The 19455-nt window shown below is 39.1% G+C and overlaps 1 protein-coding gene across 1 annotated transcript in view; it reads left to right on the top strand.

Annotated features, from left to right (window-relative positions):
• Window positions 1-963: 963 nt before the first annotated feature.
• Window positions 964-19455, top strand: part of LOC124250392 (uncharacterized) — a 64513-nt gene continuing 46021 nt past the window's right edge. The window contains 5 exon segments of the mRNA XM_046682189.1: window positions 964-3215; window positions 3704-3775; window positions 11212-11295; window positions 13054-13180; window positions 14116-14214. Coding sequence (XP_046538145.1) covers window positions 11245-11295; window positions 13054-13180; window positions 14116-14214 — 277 coding nt within the window. The 5' untranslated portion in view covers window positions 964-3215; window positions 3704-3775; window positions 11212-11244.

The raw sequence follows: 19455 nt of genomic DNA, 5'->3' as shown, positions 1-19455 counted from the left end.
AACTTTAATTACTAGCTACTTAATCATCAATAGCTAACTGTTCGCTGGTTTCAATCTTTCCTATTCTTAGGTCATTCCTCATTCTTGAGGGATTCAGGGCGACTACCAATCTAGCTACTTCCTGTTGAATTGGGGCATAGATCTGGGTTAGAGGAATGAACCTGTTTAGTTCTCATTTGGAAATATTCTTTTGTTCCTGGTTTCAGGTTGACATTTTGTATTATTAGAATATTTGTACTTTGCTCAACAGTTTTGGAACAACATCGAAAGGCACATTTCATAATCAAGTATCCGACCAGAAGGATAAGAAGTATAAACAACCCAAATTTTAAGTCCCTGAAAAATAAATCTAATCCCAGTGGGGCCTCCATCTCATCTCCAGGTGGGGCAGACATCTGGTCCCAGTTCCTGATAGTCTTTTGTTTTACTGGATACGCATCAGAGACAGGAGCAACGCCCTACACCCTGATCTTTCAGTTGTCATTGATGATGTCTGTCAGCACAGACTCTTTGCCCGGGGGTCATCACATTCTTAAGGAACTCAAGAGAACAAAGTTATCAAGTTATGGCAGCTGGGAGGGGCCATAAAATCTACAGAGCATGTCTGGGTTAGTTAGTCAGAGGTCATTAAAAGTTACAATATGGTTTCTTTGCTACAACATGGCTTCCCTTATGTCAACCTTGTATTGAGCCTGTATCATCAGCACCACCTCCTTTCTAACGTTTTTTGTGCCCTAAGTATTTTACTCACCTGCCATAGCACCACATTCCCAAGAGCACACTGAATGGCCAAGGTGCGGATCATCAAAATCCCAACACCCAGTAACACAGTGCCCATGCAAAGCAATAACCAGAAGTGCCGGCCTATCAAAACCATCCCAGAAATAACACACAACAAGGCTGCAGGGGAGGAAAAACTTTACCTGTATCCATCTTAAAGGTTCTCAGCTGGGGCTCCTGAGTAAAAAAACAGATTAACAGGAGAAATACAATTTATTAACCTATGTTTGCATGTCATATGGGAGAAACGCTAAGAAGAGTAACACAAAACGATGGTTTACAACTCCAGGTTATATTGCAACTTCAACAAAGGAACAATAAATTTGTAGAGAAATGATACAGTAAAGAAAAGCAGTTTTAGGTTTCCAAAGGTGACAAACCGTGGGAGGAAGCTAATGGACTAACATTTATTTGCAGATTCCTTAGGTGCCACCCACAAGCTAAAGAATCTAAAGTTGTCTCTGATGCGGGCTCGGCGAGCTGAGGAGTGGAAAGAAAGATTTCTTGGACTCTCAAGGTCTAGCAGTAGTGCTCTTTTATTCAGAGAATAGCCTGGAGTAGCATGGGGACAGAACCCATGGGGCAGTGAAGAGCTGCAGACTTGGGTTGAGGGTAGGGCTAAATTTAAGGCATAGGTATGCCAGTTATCTCTTTAAAAGACAATGGAAAGATTATGTAAAAAAGTCATTAAAATGGTATCAGTGCAGGTGGGGTCTTGTTATTGGGTGGTCCTATAACTTTAGATAAGGATCAGGTCAGGACATCTTATGCTTCCCAGAGGATGATATAGATCGGTATGTAGGGCAGGTCACCTTGGGCTTCTCTTCCTGGGGCAGCCTTGATCCTCATCGGTCTCCAGTAAAGGAGAATTTATATCCTGCCTTTAGTCAAAAGTGGAGGAGGGTACAGAGAGCTTTTCCTGCCTTTGACGCTTCTGTGGGGGATCAGACTTGGCCACCCCAAAATGTCTCTTTGACTTGATTATTTTCAAGAACAAAAGACTGAAAGAAACTTTGACCTCCCCCACAACTGCCTAAAAGAATTTAAAATAGAATGGCCTGCTCCAGGAAGGAGTTAATACCGTAACTGTAATGTCATGTACAACGTGTCTCTCATGTCACATTGTCTGCAGTTGGCTTATTTACATTTCCATCTCCGTGTGAATTGCCTTCCTCCCCTTTGAAGCTCCAAACCACTCAGCCCAACACCCTCCCCTCTCTTCAGCTGAAGACAGTATTTAAGGGAACAGCCTCTGCCATTCTGGCAAGTTACTCAGCTTTCCTGGGTTTCTCCCACATAGACATGTTATGAAGCTTTGATTTTTTCCTGTTATTTTGTCTCATGTCAATTTAAACCGTAGCCCAGCCAGAAGGACTTAGAGTGTGTAGAGGAATTGTCTTTCTCCTCTACACTTCTAAATTGCCTTCAGCTCAGAATTTTTGTCAGAGGCATATTTCGCGGTGACATATCTGGTTTCCTTCAAGGCACAGCCACCTTCACAGATACAATCTCAGCCACTTTACAAAGGAAGCCACAAACCAGAGACCCCTGAACCTGGCGTCAGAGTCGGACATAATCCCCCTCAACCTTCTCTCTGGCGCCACCCCAGTCCCGCACCCAGAGAATGGCACACAGGCAGCAAACAGCTCCACGCACGGAAACACAAGCCCGGACGCCATCACACACTGGCACACGGGGCATCACGCCAGGTCCTCAGCAAACGCCACACAGACCACGCTCGCGGCACTGGGGTATCACGGGGCCACGGTCACAAGCTTAAAGATCCGGACACCAGGGCCAACCCGGGCTCCCGGCTCCAACCTCTTCCTACAGGCCCTCCTTTCCCCTCCCCACCGCCCAGCCTTCCGCGGACACGGCCCCCAGCGCCCCCTCCGCCCGCTGAAGAGCCGGGTGCTCGCCCCCGATCCGCGCGCCTGCGCACTCCGGGCAGAAGGAGCAACTCCCAGGAGCCTCAGTGCTCGGCTTCTGGGGGCGGGGCTCGCTGCCTAAACGCAGAGCCAAGAACCCAATGAGAAAGTCGCAATATACAGCTGTTGTGATTTTGGACTATAGTTCCAACAGAGGAGCAGGCCCGGATTGTCCTCGATAGCACCGGTCACTCACGGGGTCACCTTCGCAGGCCTCAGGAACTGGACACATCCCGGCCCTTCCGGAACCCTGCCTCTCTGCTCGGTGGGCCGGCCGGAATCAGGCCCCACCGCCCCTCAGAGCCCTTCCAGAGGAGCCGAGGCACTTGCCCCCGCCCCCTGCACGCCTGCGCACTCGGGACCGCGGCGGGCGCTCTCCGGAACCCCGGCGCCGCGGACCTCAGGAGTCGGGGGCGGTCTTCGGAGCAAGGCGCGGTCTGAGTGCGGCGAGCCGGGTTCGGTTGTGGTTGCTGCTTTTCCGAAGGAAACGAGCGCAGGGCGAGCCAGGTTCTGCAGACCGGCCCGGGGGTGGGTCTTGGGACCTCAGGCCGCTATGCGCTGCCCCCGGAGGGAGGGTTTGCAGTCCGTGGGCCCGGACCGCGCGGGCTTCGGCTTGGGCGCGGCCTGTTCTGCGGGGCGAGAGCCTGAGGTCCGGCGGCCCTCCGCCCTCACCTCCACCTCCGAGGCCCGGCTGTAGAGAGAGGCCCGAGGGGGGAAGTCGGAGGTGGAGGCCCAGAATGAAGGTCCCCTGCAGAGCCCTGGGCCTCCATTCGGGGGCACCCGCTGGACAGAAGACGACGCGGTGGGCCGCCCCGGGGGTGGGCAGTTGCGGACCCAAAACAGCGAACGCGGACTTGGGTGACCGCTCCCATCTCCCTCTCGGTTTTATTTGTGCAGGCCTGTGGTGGGTAGCGAGGGGCAACGGGGCGTGGAGGATGGGTTCTGACAGAGTCGAGAGAAGCCTGGGGTGTACTGACCCCTGTTTCCTTCCCCAGCGCCCCCGGTCTGCGGAGAAGGCCATTGAAGGGAAGCGAGTCGCCGCTGCGCCTCTGAAGGCCGCGTCCTCTGTGAGTTTGTGCTGCTGCTTTGTTTCTGTGAAATGCGTTTGATTTTCACGACGCCAGACTTTTTTTCTTTTTTTCCCTTCGAATGCCCTGCTTAAGAATGGTCTACTCACTGACTTGGGCTTTAGGATTTCCCTACCTAGTAAATGGCGGGGGACCTAGTTAATAGATTCCCGTTCTAGCGCCGACTGAATGCAGTTCTGCAGTTCATCGTGTGCTACTGCGTGTGCAGTTGCTCTGTGAGCGCTGGTTTTCTGATGACGGAAGTAGTCCTGCTGGAAGTTCATGTTCATGCCTTGTTTTCCACCGCGATTTGTTAAGGAGTAGTTTAGGCTTTAGATATCTTTACTGGTTCCAGAGTAGGAGTGGGGGTTTTTTTCCAACGGAACCCATGAAGAGATTTTGGGTGCCAGCCAGATGTGGTTAGAGGTTTGGTAGCATGAGTTTTTGTTTTTGACAAAGAAAAAGTTGTTTATGTTTAAGGTCTACAACATGATGTTTTGATATATGTATACAGTGAGGAATGGAGTGATTACCACAATCAGACTAATTAACATATCCATCACCTCCCATAGTTACCCTTGTTTTTGTGGTGAGAATACTTAAATCTACTTTCTTAGCAAATTTCAAATATATAATACATTGTTATTATCTATAGTAACCATGTTGTACGTTAGGTCTTCAGAACTATATTCATTCTTATAACTGCAAGTTTGTAGGATGAGTTTGTTTGAGGTATGTCTTTGGATAGACCGAGAGAGGTGTATGTAGTGGTTAAGAATTTTGAATCTAGATTAGGGTTGGAATACTGACTGCCACTTAAGTCTGAGTGAGTTTGGGCAATCTTTCTGTGTCACAGTTTCTTTGTCTGTAAGATCAGAGTTATAATAGTATATTCCGCACAGGTTGTTTTAATTAATATCTGTAAGCTGTTAGAAGAGTACCTGGCACATTAAAGAAGTGCTTAATTAACATTAGCCATTGCTGTTAAATGATGGCTCTGATTCCCTGTCAGCTTTCCATATTCCCAAGGGTAATGAAAATGTGAAGGTAATTATGATGCGTGCTTGCAGGCAGGAAAATGAATCAGACGCTCAAGTGGACCAGAAGAGGGATTCTTAACATGAAGTCTTTGGACTCTGTTTATGGATTTTCAGGAAAACAAATCTTTTAAGATTATATACAGAATTGTTGTATGTATTTGTCAATGGGTAATTTGAGGGGGAGGAACTCTATCATTTCATGATATTATCAGTTAGGTAAGACCCAACAAGATTGATTCTGACTGGTCTAGAATGAAAGTCTGGAATAACTGCAAATGACTTTTGGGACAATCTTTTACAAAATTAGTATCCAGCAATATGGAAATGGTTAAGTAACTCACACTCCATCCATGTGATGGAATGTTATACGATAATAAAAATTACGTTTATAAAGAATTAGTCATAACAAAAAAGTAGTATATAATGTAAAATTGAGAAGTGTTGTGAATAAAGATTTTTAAGAAATTGTTACATATTTATCTTGAACACTAAGATAAGGATTTATAAGATATTTTGCAAGGATTTAATAGTTGGCTGTTCATTGGAGCTTAGAAGGGGTAAGCTCAAAGTTTTGAGCAGCTGCTGTGAAATAAGGATTTCTTTTCTGTCTGCTGTTCATGCTGTCTCTTAAGCACTTTGCAAATGCTGTGAACCAGCGTTGTGATCCTTCACAGAAGGATCTTGGGGGCTGATGAGATACGGTATTCAAGAAGTGATAGGAATTATGTTTTCAGTCACATTGATTTCCCTGTTGTTACCACATATGCAGGTCTATTTAATCATAATTTTCTTGATGACTGTAAGGTACCCCATTCTCCCAACTCATTAAAAAAATCTTTTTAATGGCAATAGCTTTTTGTAAAAATATTTTTCATGATGGAGTTAATTCAGGCTTGTGAAATATTTAGAAACCCAAGAAAGAAGAAAATTAAAATTATGCATGGTCCCAACATTCAGAAATAATCACTATTAGTATTTAGAGCATATTTTCCCAAAATATTGCTACAAGGATATGTGGGAATTTTTTTTGAGTTTTTTTAAGATTTTAGGGGCTGGCCCAGTGGCACAGCGGTTAAGTGCGCACGTTCTGCTTCTCGGTGGCCCGGGGTTCGCTGGTTCGGATCCCGGGTGCGGACATGGCACCGTTTGGCAAGCCATGCTGTGGTAGGCGTCCTACATATAAAGTATAGGAAGATGGGCACGGATGTTGGCTCAGGGCTGCTCTTCCTCAAAAAAAAAAAAAGATTTTATTTTTTCCTTTTTCTCCCCAAAGTCCCCCAGTACATAGTTGTGTATTTTTAGTTGTGGCATGTGGGATGCCTGCTCAGCATGGCTTGATGAGCGGTGCCCTGTCCGCGCCCAGGATCCGAACCCGGGAAACCCTGGGCCACTGAAGTGGAGCATGCAAACTTAACCTCTCAGCCACTGGGCCGGCCCCAAGGATATGTGTTTTTGTATATGGTTTTATTTCTGAATAATAGGATAACACTAATTGAGAATTTAAAAGAAATCAAGACCTCTGCTTCTTAGATTAAAAGAGGAATTCGTGCTATCATGGATTTTATCATATCTGCATGAATGCATGGAGAAAAATGAAGTCTCAGCGATCCCCTTCTGGTTTGAGAAATCTTCGAGTATTTATAATTCTTAAGACAGAGATGGCGATTAAATTGAGAGACTTAATTATAATTTAAAATTAATTTTAAAAATCTCAATTGAAATATTAAGAGATTTTTTCATCTATTCATGTCTGTTTCGCTTTGTGATTTTAAAAATCTAATCGTATTACATATTTTGTAAACTTTGTTTTTTTTCTTTCAGTATTTCTTGAATATTTTCCATTTTAACTGTTTTCTGAAACTTAGCATTTAATGATTACTTTAGTATTCCATTTTATGGATGTTTTATAAATTATTTAAGAAATAGTTACTGGGCAGTGATGTTCAAAACTGCCTAAGCAATTCCTTCGACAGGCTTTCTAGGTCCTGTTATTTAACCAGCTTTTCACTTCAGGGTCTTGTGGGATTTCAGAGATAGGAATTTTTAGGAATACAGCATTGACTTTTGTCAGCTGGGGTACAGGTGACACTGAAGTATTTGGCTGAATTTCTGAAGGATGCCTAGAGAATGAAATAGATAGCTCTGCTCTTTTATGCCAGAAGCTTCATACTCCTGATCTTTCATTTGAGTGGGAGTTTGAGAAATGAATTAGTGATAATTTCCTAGAAAACTAAGCTTACAAAAAGCAAAATTATTTTAACCTCAGAGAAGAAGACAGCTTGTGCAAGGAAGGCAAAATAATCTGAGGATACTACATAGCTCAGTTGGTAATGGTATTTACATGGTCATAATAACAGAAACTGAATATTCATGTCCCCTGAAATAGAAGAAATCCATATTGGAAGGATAGAGAGACTGCAACTATGCGTATGTGGGGTGGGAGGTGGGTGGGTAAAAGATAGCTAAAACTATGCCTTCTGTTGTAGGAAGTCAATAGATAATGAAACTAAAAATTCAGAAGAAGCAATGTTAGCATGTTTTTTAAATGTATGGAGTTTAAATACCAAAAGTAGCTAAAAGAGGTAAAATTTGTTGCATCTAGATTTGGAAAATGGGGGAAAAGTTAACAGGGATGGAACTGTTGGGGCTTTTAGTGATAATCCTTGCAGATCAGTTTTTAATTTATGTCCAAGTATAAGTGATACAAATTTAAAATTTTTTATTTTATTTTATTGAGGTGATAATAGTTTATAACATAGCTGGGTCATATGGTATTTCTCTTTTTAATAGTTTTGAGAAATCATCATCCTGTTTTCCATAGAGGCTTTACCAGCTTGCATTCCCACCAGCAGTGGATGAGGGTTCCCTTTTCTCCACATCTTCTCCAACATTTGTTGTTTTTTTGTCTTGGTGATTATAGCCATTCTAACAGATGTGAGGTGATATCTTAGGGTAGTTTTGATTTGCATTTCCTTGATGATTAGTGACGTTGAACGTCTTTTCATGTGCCTCTTGCTCATCTGTGTATCCTCTTCGGAAAAATGCCTGTTGAGATCCTCTGCCCATTTTTTGATTGGGTTGTTTGTTTTTTTGGTGTTGAGTTGTGTGAGTTCTTTATATATTTTGGAGATCAACCCCTTGTTGGATATATGATTTGCAAATATTTTCTCCCACTTGGTGGGTTGTCTTTGTTTTCTTCCTGGTTTCCTTTGCCTTGCAGAAGCTTTTTAGTCTGATGAAGTCCCACTTGTTTATTTTTTCTTTTGTTTCCCTTGTCTGAGTAGACATGGTATTTGAAGATCTTCCTAAGACTGATGTCAAAGAGTGTACTGCCTATATTTTCTTCTAGGAGTTTTATGGTTTCACATCTTACCTTCAAGTCTTTAATCCATTTTGAGTTAATTTTTATGTATGGCTAAAGATAATGGTCTATTTTCATTCTTTTGCATGTGGCTGTTCAGTTTTCCCATCACCATTTATCGAAGAGACTTTCCTTTCTCCATTGTATATTCTTGGCTCCTTTGTTGAAGATCAGCTATCCGTAGATGTGTGGTTTTATTTCTGGGCTTTCAATTCTCTTCCATTGATCTGTGTGGCTGTTTTTGTACCCCTACCATGCTGTTTTAGTTCCTATAGTTTTGTAGTCTATTTTGAAGTCAGGGATTGTGATGCCTCCAGCTTTGTTCTTTGTTCTCAGGATTGCTTTAGCTATTCAGAGTGTCTTGTTGCCCCATATGAATTTTAGGATTCTTGGTTCTATTTCCGTGAAGAATGTGATTGGGATTCTGATTGGGATTGCATTGAATCTGTAGATTGCTTTAGGTAGTATGGAAATTTTAACTATTATTTACTCTTCCTATCCATGTGCCTGGAATATCTTTCCATGTTTTTATGTCATCATCTATTTCTTTCAATAATGTCTTACAGTTTTCATTGTACAGGTCTTTCACCTCCTTGGTGAAATTTATTCTAGATATTTTATTCTTTGTTGCAGTTGTAAATAGGATCATATTCTTGAATTCTCTTTCTGTTAGTTCATTATTAGAGTATAGAAATGCAACTGATTTTTGTAAGTTGATTTTGTACCCTGCAATTTTACTGTAGTTGTTGATTATTTCTATTAGTTTTCCAATGGATCCTTTAGGGTTTTTTATGTATAAAATCACATCATCTGCAAACAGTGAGAGTTTCACTTCTTCATTGCATGTTTGGATTTCTTTTTTTTCTTTTTCTTGCCTTATTGCAAAACCTCCAGTACTAGTTGCATAAGAGTGGTGATAGTGGGCACACTAGTTTTGTTCCTGTTCTCAGAGGGATGGCTTTCAGTTTTCTCCATTGAGTATGATGTTGGCTGTGGGTTTGTCATATATGTCATATTTATTCTGTTGAGGTATTTCCCTCTATACCCATTTTATTGAGTTTTTTTTTTATCATAAATGGATGTTCGTTTGTCAAATGCTTTCTCTGCATCTATTGAGATGATCATGTGGTTTTTATTGCTCATTTTGTTAGTGTAGTGTATCACATTGATTGATACAAACTTTTAAATTTCTAATTAAATAAGTAAGAGACTCCAGAGAAGAACAAAATAAAGATCACCAGGGCTACCATCAAGTAGAGATAACAACAAAATTTTATTCCAAGCCCATTCACAGCCTATTTTATGCAAATACATATACATGTATGTACATGTATGTAGTTTTCCTGCCAAAAATACAATCATACTACAATACTATTTTCTAACCTATCTTCTCCCAACAATATATAGTGACCATCTCTCCATGACATCAGATAAGAATTTCACCTTCTTTTTTAGTGGAGCTTTAGTTTTCCATTGTATGAATGCACAATAATGTATTTAACTTTGTTGTAGGCTATTTAGTTTTGTTTTTAAAGCACACCTTTTTTGTGTGTGTTGAAGATTGGCCCTGAGCTAACATCTGTTGCCAGTCTTCCTCTTATTTTTCTTTTTCCTCTCCACAGTTTCAGTACATAGTTGTATATCCTAGTTGTAAGTCATTCTAGTTCTTCTATGTGGGATGCCGCCACAGTTCTAACCTGGCAAACCCTGGGCCACCAAAGTAGAGTGTGGAAACTTAACCACTGAGCCACAGGGCTGGCCCCAGATATTTAGTGTTTTTCTGGCTTTTTTGTTCCATTCTAAACACATTTCACACATCTTTTCATTTTTTCTGCATCATACCATGAGTGTCCAGTTCCCCACAATCTTAGTAATACGAGGTTTGTCAATTTTTCAAATCTGCTAATCCAGTTCCTTTAATATGCAACTCCTTGGTTACTACATAGTTTTAACTAGGGAGTTATTTTTTACTTTCTAGAGAATTATCCATGCTCAAGTTTCCCAAATTCTCTTTTCCTCTGCCTGGGTACCAAGAGTGATGTGTTGGTAAATGAGACCATGCAGGTAATATTGATGATTCTAAACAGGAAAATGGTGAATGGTGAGCTCTGACAATTCTGGGAATGGTAGTTCAGCCTACAGGAAGGGATCCCAGTGTGCAAGAATGGTTTTGCCATGATAAAGACCACTGGGCATGGTCTATGCAAGTGGTTCTGACTTTGTGGCATTTGGACCAGCGGCATGAGTATCTTGGGAATAGAAATGCAACTTCTCAAGCCCAACCCCAAACCTACTAAGTGCCAAACTCTAGGACTGGGACCCTGCAAACTGTGTTTTAATAAGCCCTCCAGGTGATTCTGGTGCATATAGTTTGATTACCAAACTTGGTTCCCTGTTATGATCACCTGGGGTAGGTTTTGTAAAATCTGAGGTTTTAAAAAATTCCTATTCTGAGGTCACATGCTATACTAATTAAATCAGAATATTTGGGGCATGGGAGCCAGGCATCAGTTATATTTTAAAGATCTGCAGGTGATCCTAATGTGCAGCAAGGTTTGGGAATTTCTTGCCTATACTGTTTTCTGTCTTGAGGTTGAGGGAGGCCGGCCAGGTTCCTGAGTTTTAGAAGGAAGTTCTAGTTTAGATGATGTAGCCACTTTCTCAGCTGTGAAAGGTGGGAATGGAGGGAGATGGATCTGCTCAGGACGGGTCTGGACAGCCCATTCAGCCCATTCTCAGATTCAGATCAGCCTCCCTGGGCTGGGGGACTGACTGGAAGCCCTCCTGCTAAAGTGTCTGGACATGTGCTTCCATGCAGGAGAGTCTCTGCTCTGTGTCCATCCTTATACAACTGATTTCCCTGTGGTTTGGGGGAAGACATGTATTTGTCTGAACTACCTCTTATCTCTCATAACTAGTCTTTGTGTTGGGGGATGGAGGGGTGTTGCGTGTAGGAATGGAGAAGTAGTGTGAGTTTTTAAAATTTGGGAGCTCTGAGGCCATTTTATTCTCATGGCTTCACTTTCTTCCCCCAGCTCTGGCTTCTGTGGACTCTGTTTCTCCAGTAAATGACTCGAGGAAAACTGACCAATTCTTATAACTCTAAAATCATGGCTCACGTAAGTTGGTGTTTCTCTCTATTTGAAATGCTGTAATGTTTTTCAGGTGATGTGAACGTTCTCATTAGTTATCCTGAAACTTCCTAACAGCCCCATCTGACAGCGTCTTGCCAGTCTCTCCCATGCTAGTAAGGGATGGAGCCAGGCATCCTGGGCCCATCCTGTGTGCCCCTCTCTTCTCCATCTGTGTCCATATGTGAATTGACCAAATTATTCAGTGTCTCCTCTGTGTTCAGTCTTTGTCTAGAGTAGAAATAAAGCAGAAATGAAGTCTTTAAAGGGAGATAGTAGATTTGAGACTCTCAGGACTGGAGAACACGTTTTGAGCAGCACTGTCCAAAAGAATTATAATGCGAGCTCCATATGTAGTTCTACGTTTTCTGGTAGTCACATAAAAAGTATTGAATTAGTGCCTTCTTAGTAGGCAGCATGTCAGTCTCATAAAAAGTATAGAATTATATGCAAGGCAATTGTAATCTTAAACTTTTTAGTAGTCACATTAAAAAAATGCAATTAATTTTAATGTTTTGTTTAACCCAGTATAGCCAAAATATTATCATTTCCGTGTAATCAATAAAAAATTATTGAGATATTTTATATTCTTTTTTTCTTTCTAAAGTCTTCAATATGTGGTGCATATTTTATACTTACAGCACATCTAAATTTAGATTAGCCACGATTCAAAGAACTACATGTGTCTAAGCTAGCATATTGGACGTTGTAGCTTTAGAGATTTTGTGTAACCTAAATTCTAAATATAATTAAAAATATTTTTAAAAATGTATTTAAAATAAATTTATTAATAAGTTAATATTAAATTTAATATACTTAAAATGTATATTAAGTATATTTTAATATAATTAAAATATATTTTAAATGTCTAAGTATAATCACTATTAAGTCTAACAAATCTATAAAATGGACTATTGTATAGTGAATTAAAAATAGTCACTGAAAGGATTTGGTTATTATAAGGAAAAATGCTAATGATACAACATAATGTTGAAGTTGGGTCTGGAAGAAACTAATTTTGTGCAAACTCTACTTTTTTTTTTTTGAGGAAGATTAACCCTGAGCTAACTGCTGCCAATTCTCCTCTTTTTGCTGAGGAAGACTGGTCCTCAGCTAACATCCATGCCCATCTTCCTCTACTTTATATGTGGGACGCCTACCACAGCATGGCTTTTTGCCAAGCGGTGCCATGTCCACACCTGGGATCCGAACCAACAAACCCCGGGCCGCCAAAGTGGAACATGCGCACTTAACCGCTGCGCCACTGGGTGGCCCCAAACTCTGCTTTTTAAAAAATAGAAGTTTTATGGTTCATTTGGGGGAAAAATTCCATCAATTATTTTTTTTCAAATCCTTAAAGGAAAAGAAGGTAGAGTAAATCACATTTATTAAGAGTTTTTTTTACCCTTATTGCAAGCAGTGTTCTTATGAACACTATTCAGTTAATTGAGAAATTCTGATTAATTACTTGAATGTATCTGGAAATAAAATTAGGTATCCCACAGTACATAGGAAGTTTTGTCTGTAGCAGTGGTGGGCAAACTACAGATTGTGAGCCAAATTTGACCCATTGCCTGTTTTTGTATAGTCTATGAACTAATTATGTTTTGAAAGAATTGTTTAAAAAAGGAAGGGAAAGGGGAAGGATATGCAACAGAGACCATATGTGGCATGCAAAGCTCTAAAATATTGACCCTGTATGGAAATAAATAATTTTACAAATAATAGATGGATTTGTCCTTTCAGGGTTTGGTGATGTTCAGAGATGTAGCTGTAGACTTTTCTCAGGAAGAGTGGGAATGCCTGAAACCGTATCAGAGGAATTTGTACAGAGATGTGATATTAGAGAACTATAACAACTTGGTGTCACTGGGTAAGCTTGTTTGTGTCAAATAATTTAGAAATTCACAGGACTGAATTTCAGGACTGTCTTTCTACAGACTAGCTGAATATCTATCTGCCTTGTAGTTTGGGAATAGGCACCTTCATCTTTTAAGGTGTTGAATTGTCCCTTCAGCTTCCCCCATAATTCAGTGACTTTTACATCTTCCTTTGCCTTTTGTGTAATCATTTCTCTTAAACGACAGCAGGATATAAATTCTTAGACAATCATAGGAAAACTGTTGTCAGAGAAATCTGGTTTCATACTGCTGTAGATGGTCTCCTATCTGTTAACTCACCTGCATTGTGAGTAGGAAGACCAAGGTGTCTAGCTCTACATACAAACTTATACAGTGTATGTGATACTGGGTGAATCAACAGTTCATTAAAACTCAAGAGGGCACATTCAATTTACTACCACAGACATATTAATCTTTTAATTGATTTATGACTGTTGAAAATACATGAACTTTGCATTTAGCATTGGATGAACATCCTGGCAAGAAACTATTTTCCTCTTAGAAAAATATTTTTAAAATACTACCTAATTAACATGTATAGTTCTTACTAGGTACTAGGCATTCATTTGAGCACTTAGATTTGTTACATCAAACCTCACTGCAATCCTGTGGGTAGATATTTTTATTATCCCCTTTTCACAACTGAGAAAACTGAGGCCTTAGTAACCCGAGGGACAGAGGCAGGGTTTGAAACCAGTGCTCTCAATCATTTCTTCCTCTCAAGAGACAGAGCCTGTATGAGTTTAAGTGAAAATAAAATGATGTTTCTACCTCTCTGTTCTTGTTATTCCTTGTGATCCTAAAGTAATTCTAATATGAATGTTTGTCAATCCCATTACTTTTCTTTGTTCTGAAGGCTTAATCAAGTAGGTTCTTTCTTTATTATGTTCCATTATGTTTTTTCAAGCAGGATGGTCCAGTTCTAAGCCAGATGTGATTACCCTCTTAGAGCAAGGGAAAGAACCCTGGATGGTTCTGAGGGATGAGGAGAAAAGATGGAGTCTAGGTGAGTAAGTGCCAGTCAGGCAGAGGTAAGCTGTTATGGCATGGTGCCGCTCTGCTGGTTGGGAAGGAAACACACCCATTGGAAGAAAAGACCTAAAAGCTGGGAAGAAAACTTGGATTTCAGCCTGAGCCACCCAAGAAATTTCCTCTATACTTCCACCAATCGCTTGTTTCTTCACTCTCATATTTCCCTCTCATTTCAGTGAAGGAAAGCTTTCTTCCCTAATGACAACCATTTTCTTTGTATGTTGGATCTAATTCTTTTCTAGTTCATCTTTCATATTTTGCCTATTATGTATATATTTCTTCATTGCCATTTTTTCATGGATTTCACTTTGTAGTAGAGAAGTCATACAGTAACAAACAAAGCAAATGGACTACCAAATGTCATGAAGTAGATGAGTATTATGAAGAAAAGTGAGTAGAGTAAGAATATGGAGAATTATGATAGGTGAATGGGGTAAGTTTAGATAGGGTGGTCAGGAAAGAAGAACCATTTGGAAAAGGCTCCAACTGGTCAAAGATGGAACCATTTGAGCATCTATACACATAACTGCAATGTGTTGCAACACATAAAATATGCTTAATTTCATAAATTCTTAATGAGACTGCTAGCAAATTGTTCACCATTGGAAACTACTAGAGAACTTATTGTGAAAACAAATTTAAAAGAAAAAGAGGCGTTGATCCTGCCTTCCTTATAAGAACTGTACCAATAGGTAGTAGATGGAGGAGTGATTTTTCTTAATAAAATAAAAAATAAAAATTTATTCAGTGAATAAATGAAGAATGATAGAATTAGAATATTACCATTTTGGAACCCATAATGGACTATTGGATCTAGACATTGAACATTAATGCTGATTGCATCAAAGAAATGGAGACAGTCAGACAATCTCTTTCTTCTAATGAAAGGGCACAATATCACCTATGAAGTAACTTTGCCAACAAAATTGGTCCTGAGTCCTAAAATCAAGCTTCTAAAGCCAACTACCAGTTTATGGGAAGAAGATAGAGGAACATGTTCTTCTACACCTTGGGAATCTAGTCAGGAAAATTCAGAATATGGGAAGTGCTACAGGGTCAAAAATAGTTTCTTCAATAAATAAATTGCAAGGGAAATTAAAAGCAAGAGAACCTATAGATTAAAAGAGATGTAAGAGACATGTCAACTGGTTGTACTCCATGGACTTCGGATCAATTGCTATTTTTAAATTGTGTAAGATTTTACATATGAGACAAGTGTGAACACTGATTTTTGATGATCTTAAATAATTTTCATTTTTTAGGTTTGGCTAATGGTATTATGATTGTTTTCTAAAAATACTTCTAGAGATAAATCCTGAAATAACTACAGAAAATAATATATGGGATTTGTTTCAAATAATGTGAGGAGAGTGAATTAGAGTGTGCATAGGCCAGGATTGGGCATAGGTTGATGGTTGTTGAGGCCAGGTCATAGAAATATGGACATTTATTATACTGTTCTATTTTTGTGTATGTTAGAAATGCTCTGTAATAAAGTTTTGTTTCACTTTAAATTTATTGGGAGATAAAAAGAAAATAACGGTTGAAGCAGTGGTGAAAATAAGTATACACAACTCTTTGGAGGGATTTTTTCATAAAAACACACATGAGGTACAGAGAATATACTTTAAGTGTGAGGTATTAGAACATGTTTATAGGCTGAAGGGAATGATTTCAACGAGAGGAAAATTGATGGAGTAGAGAGAGGATAATTTTGTAAACAATGATTTTCAGTAGATGGGAAGGAGTAGGAGCCAATTTATGAAGGAAAGTCATGCGTATGATAAGGATTCGGCTACAGGTTGGTGGGATAATAGGGTGAAGGGGAGAATACATATTTCTCTTTCAACTGGTTCTGATTTCTTGGGGAAATAAGCAGTAAGACTATCAGCAGAATATGAGGATTATTCAGTATTTCATTGGAATTCAGTATGGATTATTCCGTATTTGATTAGTATTGATTCTTGGAAGTACAATTCTGTGGTCATAGGGTTTTAACATTTGTAGATCTCTTGATACGTTAACCCTGATGTTAATGTGACTAAAACTGCCTGTCATATTCTGTATCCCATATCACCTTATATTGGCAAAAAAAAGGTGATGAAAGACATCATACCTCAGGAAATAAATTAATTTTATGACAAGTTATTTGCTCGTTTCCTTTTTAAAGCTGATACCCTGTAAATAGAAATAACGTTTCTCCTTTTATATTGATCTGAAATCGGCTAATGTTTTGCTTTCATATTAGCATTGTTTACTAGAGTAAAGCCCTTTGATTCAGTAGAATCCAAACTAGTATTTGGTTTATTAATTTTAAATAGTTAAATATTTTACATATATATAAAAAGTTGAAACATTAAAATTTCCCACCATACGCCAGTCTTTTGATGTTTAGTTTTGGCCTTTTGTTTCAGTGTAGGTCCAGCAAATTCTTTCTTGATTAAATTGCCCATATAATTGCATTGGCTATTATTTCCAGTTTTAATTTATTTAAAATAGAACAAGAACCTAAAGATACCTAAAGTAAACTGATTGAAATATAAATATATACAAAAGCAATCTGAGTACAGAAGCCTTGAATTTTTATGTTTCCCATCAGTCTTTACTATTTTCTCACCCATACCTACTTCGACAACAGTTCACTGTGCATCTATAACCAGTACTTGCAAAACAATCAACTTAGTTTTCATAGAATGGTTGTCTTTCAGTTGTTTGCAGGGATAAGAACTGGTATAAACAAATTTGGGAACATGTGGTTAGCTTTTTGTTTACAGAAATTGTAAGGTTACAGCTCGACTGTTTATGCTACAGAGTAGTCTAGATGAGAATGTTCAACACGCCATGGTCTGTCTTAATCTGGCATGTCACTTAAGTGGGGGGGGGCCATATATAAGAGTCTCAAGTTCACTGTATCTACCCTGGGAATGTTTTGTTTGTTTTTTAATGGAAACCTTCAAAATTTATTGAATAAGTTTCAGAACTTGTTCTACTTAGCTTTTTGTGTGTGAATAATGGACATTTTGTCCTAAGTTTGTTTACACTTACCGTTTGTGCATTGTCTGCTCATTTCCTGTATTACATTACTTTTTCCATGGTTTAATGTTTCTTATGCCAAGTTATGTGGGGTTTTATGCTTTGAACACTTGTTCTCATTTTTCTTACAAATGTTTTGGCCTTTTATTTTGATATTTGAGTTTCCTTTTAGATTACTGGTTTTTAATTTTTAATTTGCAAGTAACTCCTTTGAAATTACCATCTTATAACATTTGTCATACCTTTATAGCTGGCTACTATTTACTACTGTTACGACTATTTAGCTAATAACCGGTCATTTTATATATCATTGATATCTTTGTTTTTCTTAATGAGGTCTTAAATTGACTTTTTCCCAAAAATTCTTATGAAATTGCCATAGTTTTGTATTGCTTTCTTGAGTGAGGAGATAGAGACAGACAGACAGACAGGGAGAGAGGGAGGGAGGAAGACACACACAGATTTCTTAGCAGTATTTTCGGTGCCATTCATTTACCTGTCTGTGCTTACATTTTACCCACACTGTTTAAATCATTGTTGCCTTTTTGTCTCCTCCTGAAAGTCCCAGTACATAGTTGTATGTTCATTCTAGTTGTAAGTCCTTCTAGTTCTTCTGTGTGAGCTACCACCACAGCATGGCTACCGACAGACGAGTTGTGTGGTTCTGAGCCCAGGTACTGAACTCTGTCCGCTGAAGTGGAACCTGCCAAACATTTTTTTTTTTAAAGATTTTATTTTTCCTTTTTCTCCCAAAGCCCCCCAGTCCATAGTTGTGTATTTTTAGTTGTGGGTCCTTTTAGTTGTGGCATGTGGGATGCCACCTCAGCATGGCTTGATGACTGGTGCCATGTCCATGCCCAGGATTCAAACTGGTGAAACCCTGGGCCACCGAAACAGAGTGTGCAAACTCAACCACTCGGCCACGGGTCCGGGTTGAACCCGTCAAACCTGCCAATAGGCCATCAGGGCTGGCCCTCATTGTAGCCTTTTAATGTCTTTTTAGTGTATTGTTTTTAAAGTAAACTTATTGGAATATAAATGTATACAAAAGATATAGAAATCACAAATATGCAGCTCTCAGAATTTTCAAAAACTGATCACACCCATCTAATTACACAGATTCAGAAATAGAGCTTTACTGAGCTATCAGAAGCTCCCTCGTAACTCCTTCCAGTCATTTCTCACCACCAAAGTTAACCACTGTCCTGATTTTTAACAACTAGATAGATTGGTTTTACTGTTTTCAAGCTTTATAAAGAGGGAATCATACAGTATATGTTGTTTTATGTCTGGCTTTGTTTACCCACTGTTATGTTGGTAAAATTGATCCATGTTGTTGCATGTACTTGTAGATTATTAATTTTCATTGCTGTGCAGTATTGTGTTGTATCAATATATCATAATTTACTTAGCCATTTTTCTGTTGATGAACACTTGGATTCTTTCCAGTTTGGGCATATTAAAAATAATGTTGCTGTATTACAGGTTTTTAAAAATACCTTTTTTTTGGAAAAGTATTGAACTATTGCAAAAATGTTGATAAAATATGCATTGAGAAAAACATCTCTTCTCAGAATTTTATTAGAATGTTACTATGGTATAAACCTGTTGTTATGCCTGAAAAATTACTATAAGTACTCTCTAGGAAGTACCCAAATGGCATCAGCTCTGAGGACTTTAGAGAGAATATAGGAAAGAGTATGAAGGAATAAAACAGGTTGAGTATTTGTAATGTAGATGTGTATAGTGCTATAAACTCAAATGAAAATAAATAAGTAGAATCTCTCATTACCTTAGTTGTGAAAACAAAGTTTACTCATGACTGTGCAAAGTAGAAAATGAGCTGTAGTGGAGATATCTGCAAGTGAAAATAGGCAATTGGAAAGGTGATCAGATGTAAAGAAATCACCATTTTTTCATTTACACATTTGACTGAGATAGCTTAGATGTGCTTTTGTTTCCCATCTCTACAGGAAGCGATGAAAAAGTGACACAAAATCAATGTAGTAAGGTATAAGACTGGAGGCAAGGCAACGTGCAATACCTGTTAACTAATTATGGAAATTTAATAACTAACAGTTACTATATGCTATGGGTTTGTTATTCAATAATCAGTGAAAGATTGTTTCTTCTCTTGGGGCGATTTAAGGTAAGAAAATAAAGAGAATAAAACCTGGGAAAA

The sequence above is a fragment of the Equus quagga genome, chromosome 13 (genome assembly GCF_021613505.1).
Source record: "Equus quagga isolate Etosha38 chromosome 13, UCLA_HA_Equagga_1.0, whole genome shotgun sequence".
Lineage (NCBI taxonomy): Eukaryota > Metazoa > Chordata > Mammalia > Perissodactyla > Equidae > Equus > Equus quagga.
Note: the sequence above shows the minus strand (reverse complement) of the source record. Positions and strands in the feature narration are given on the sequence as shown.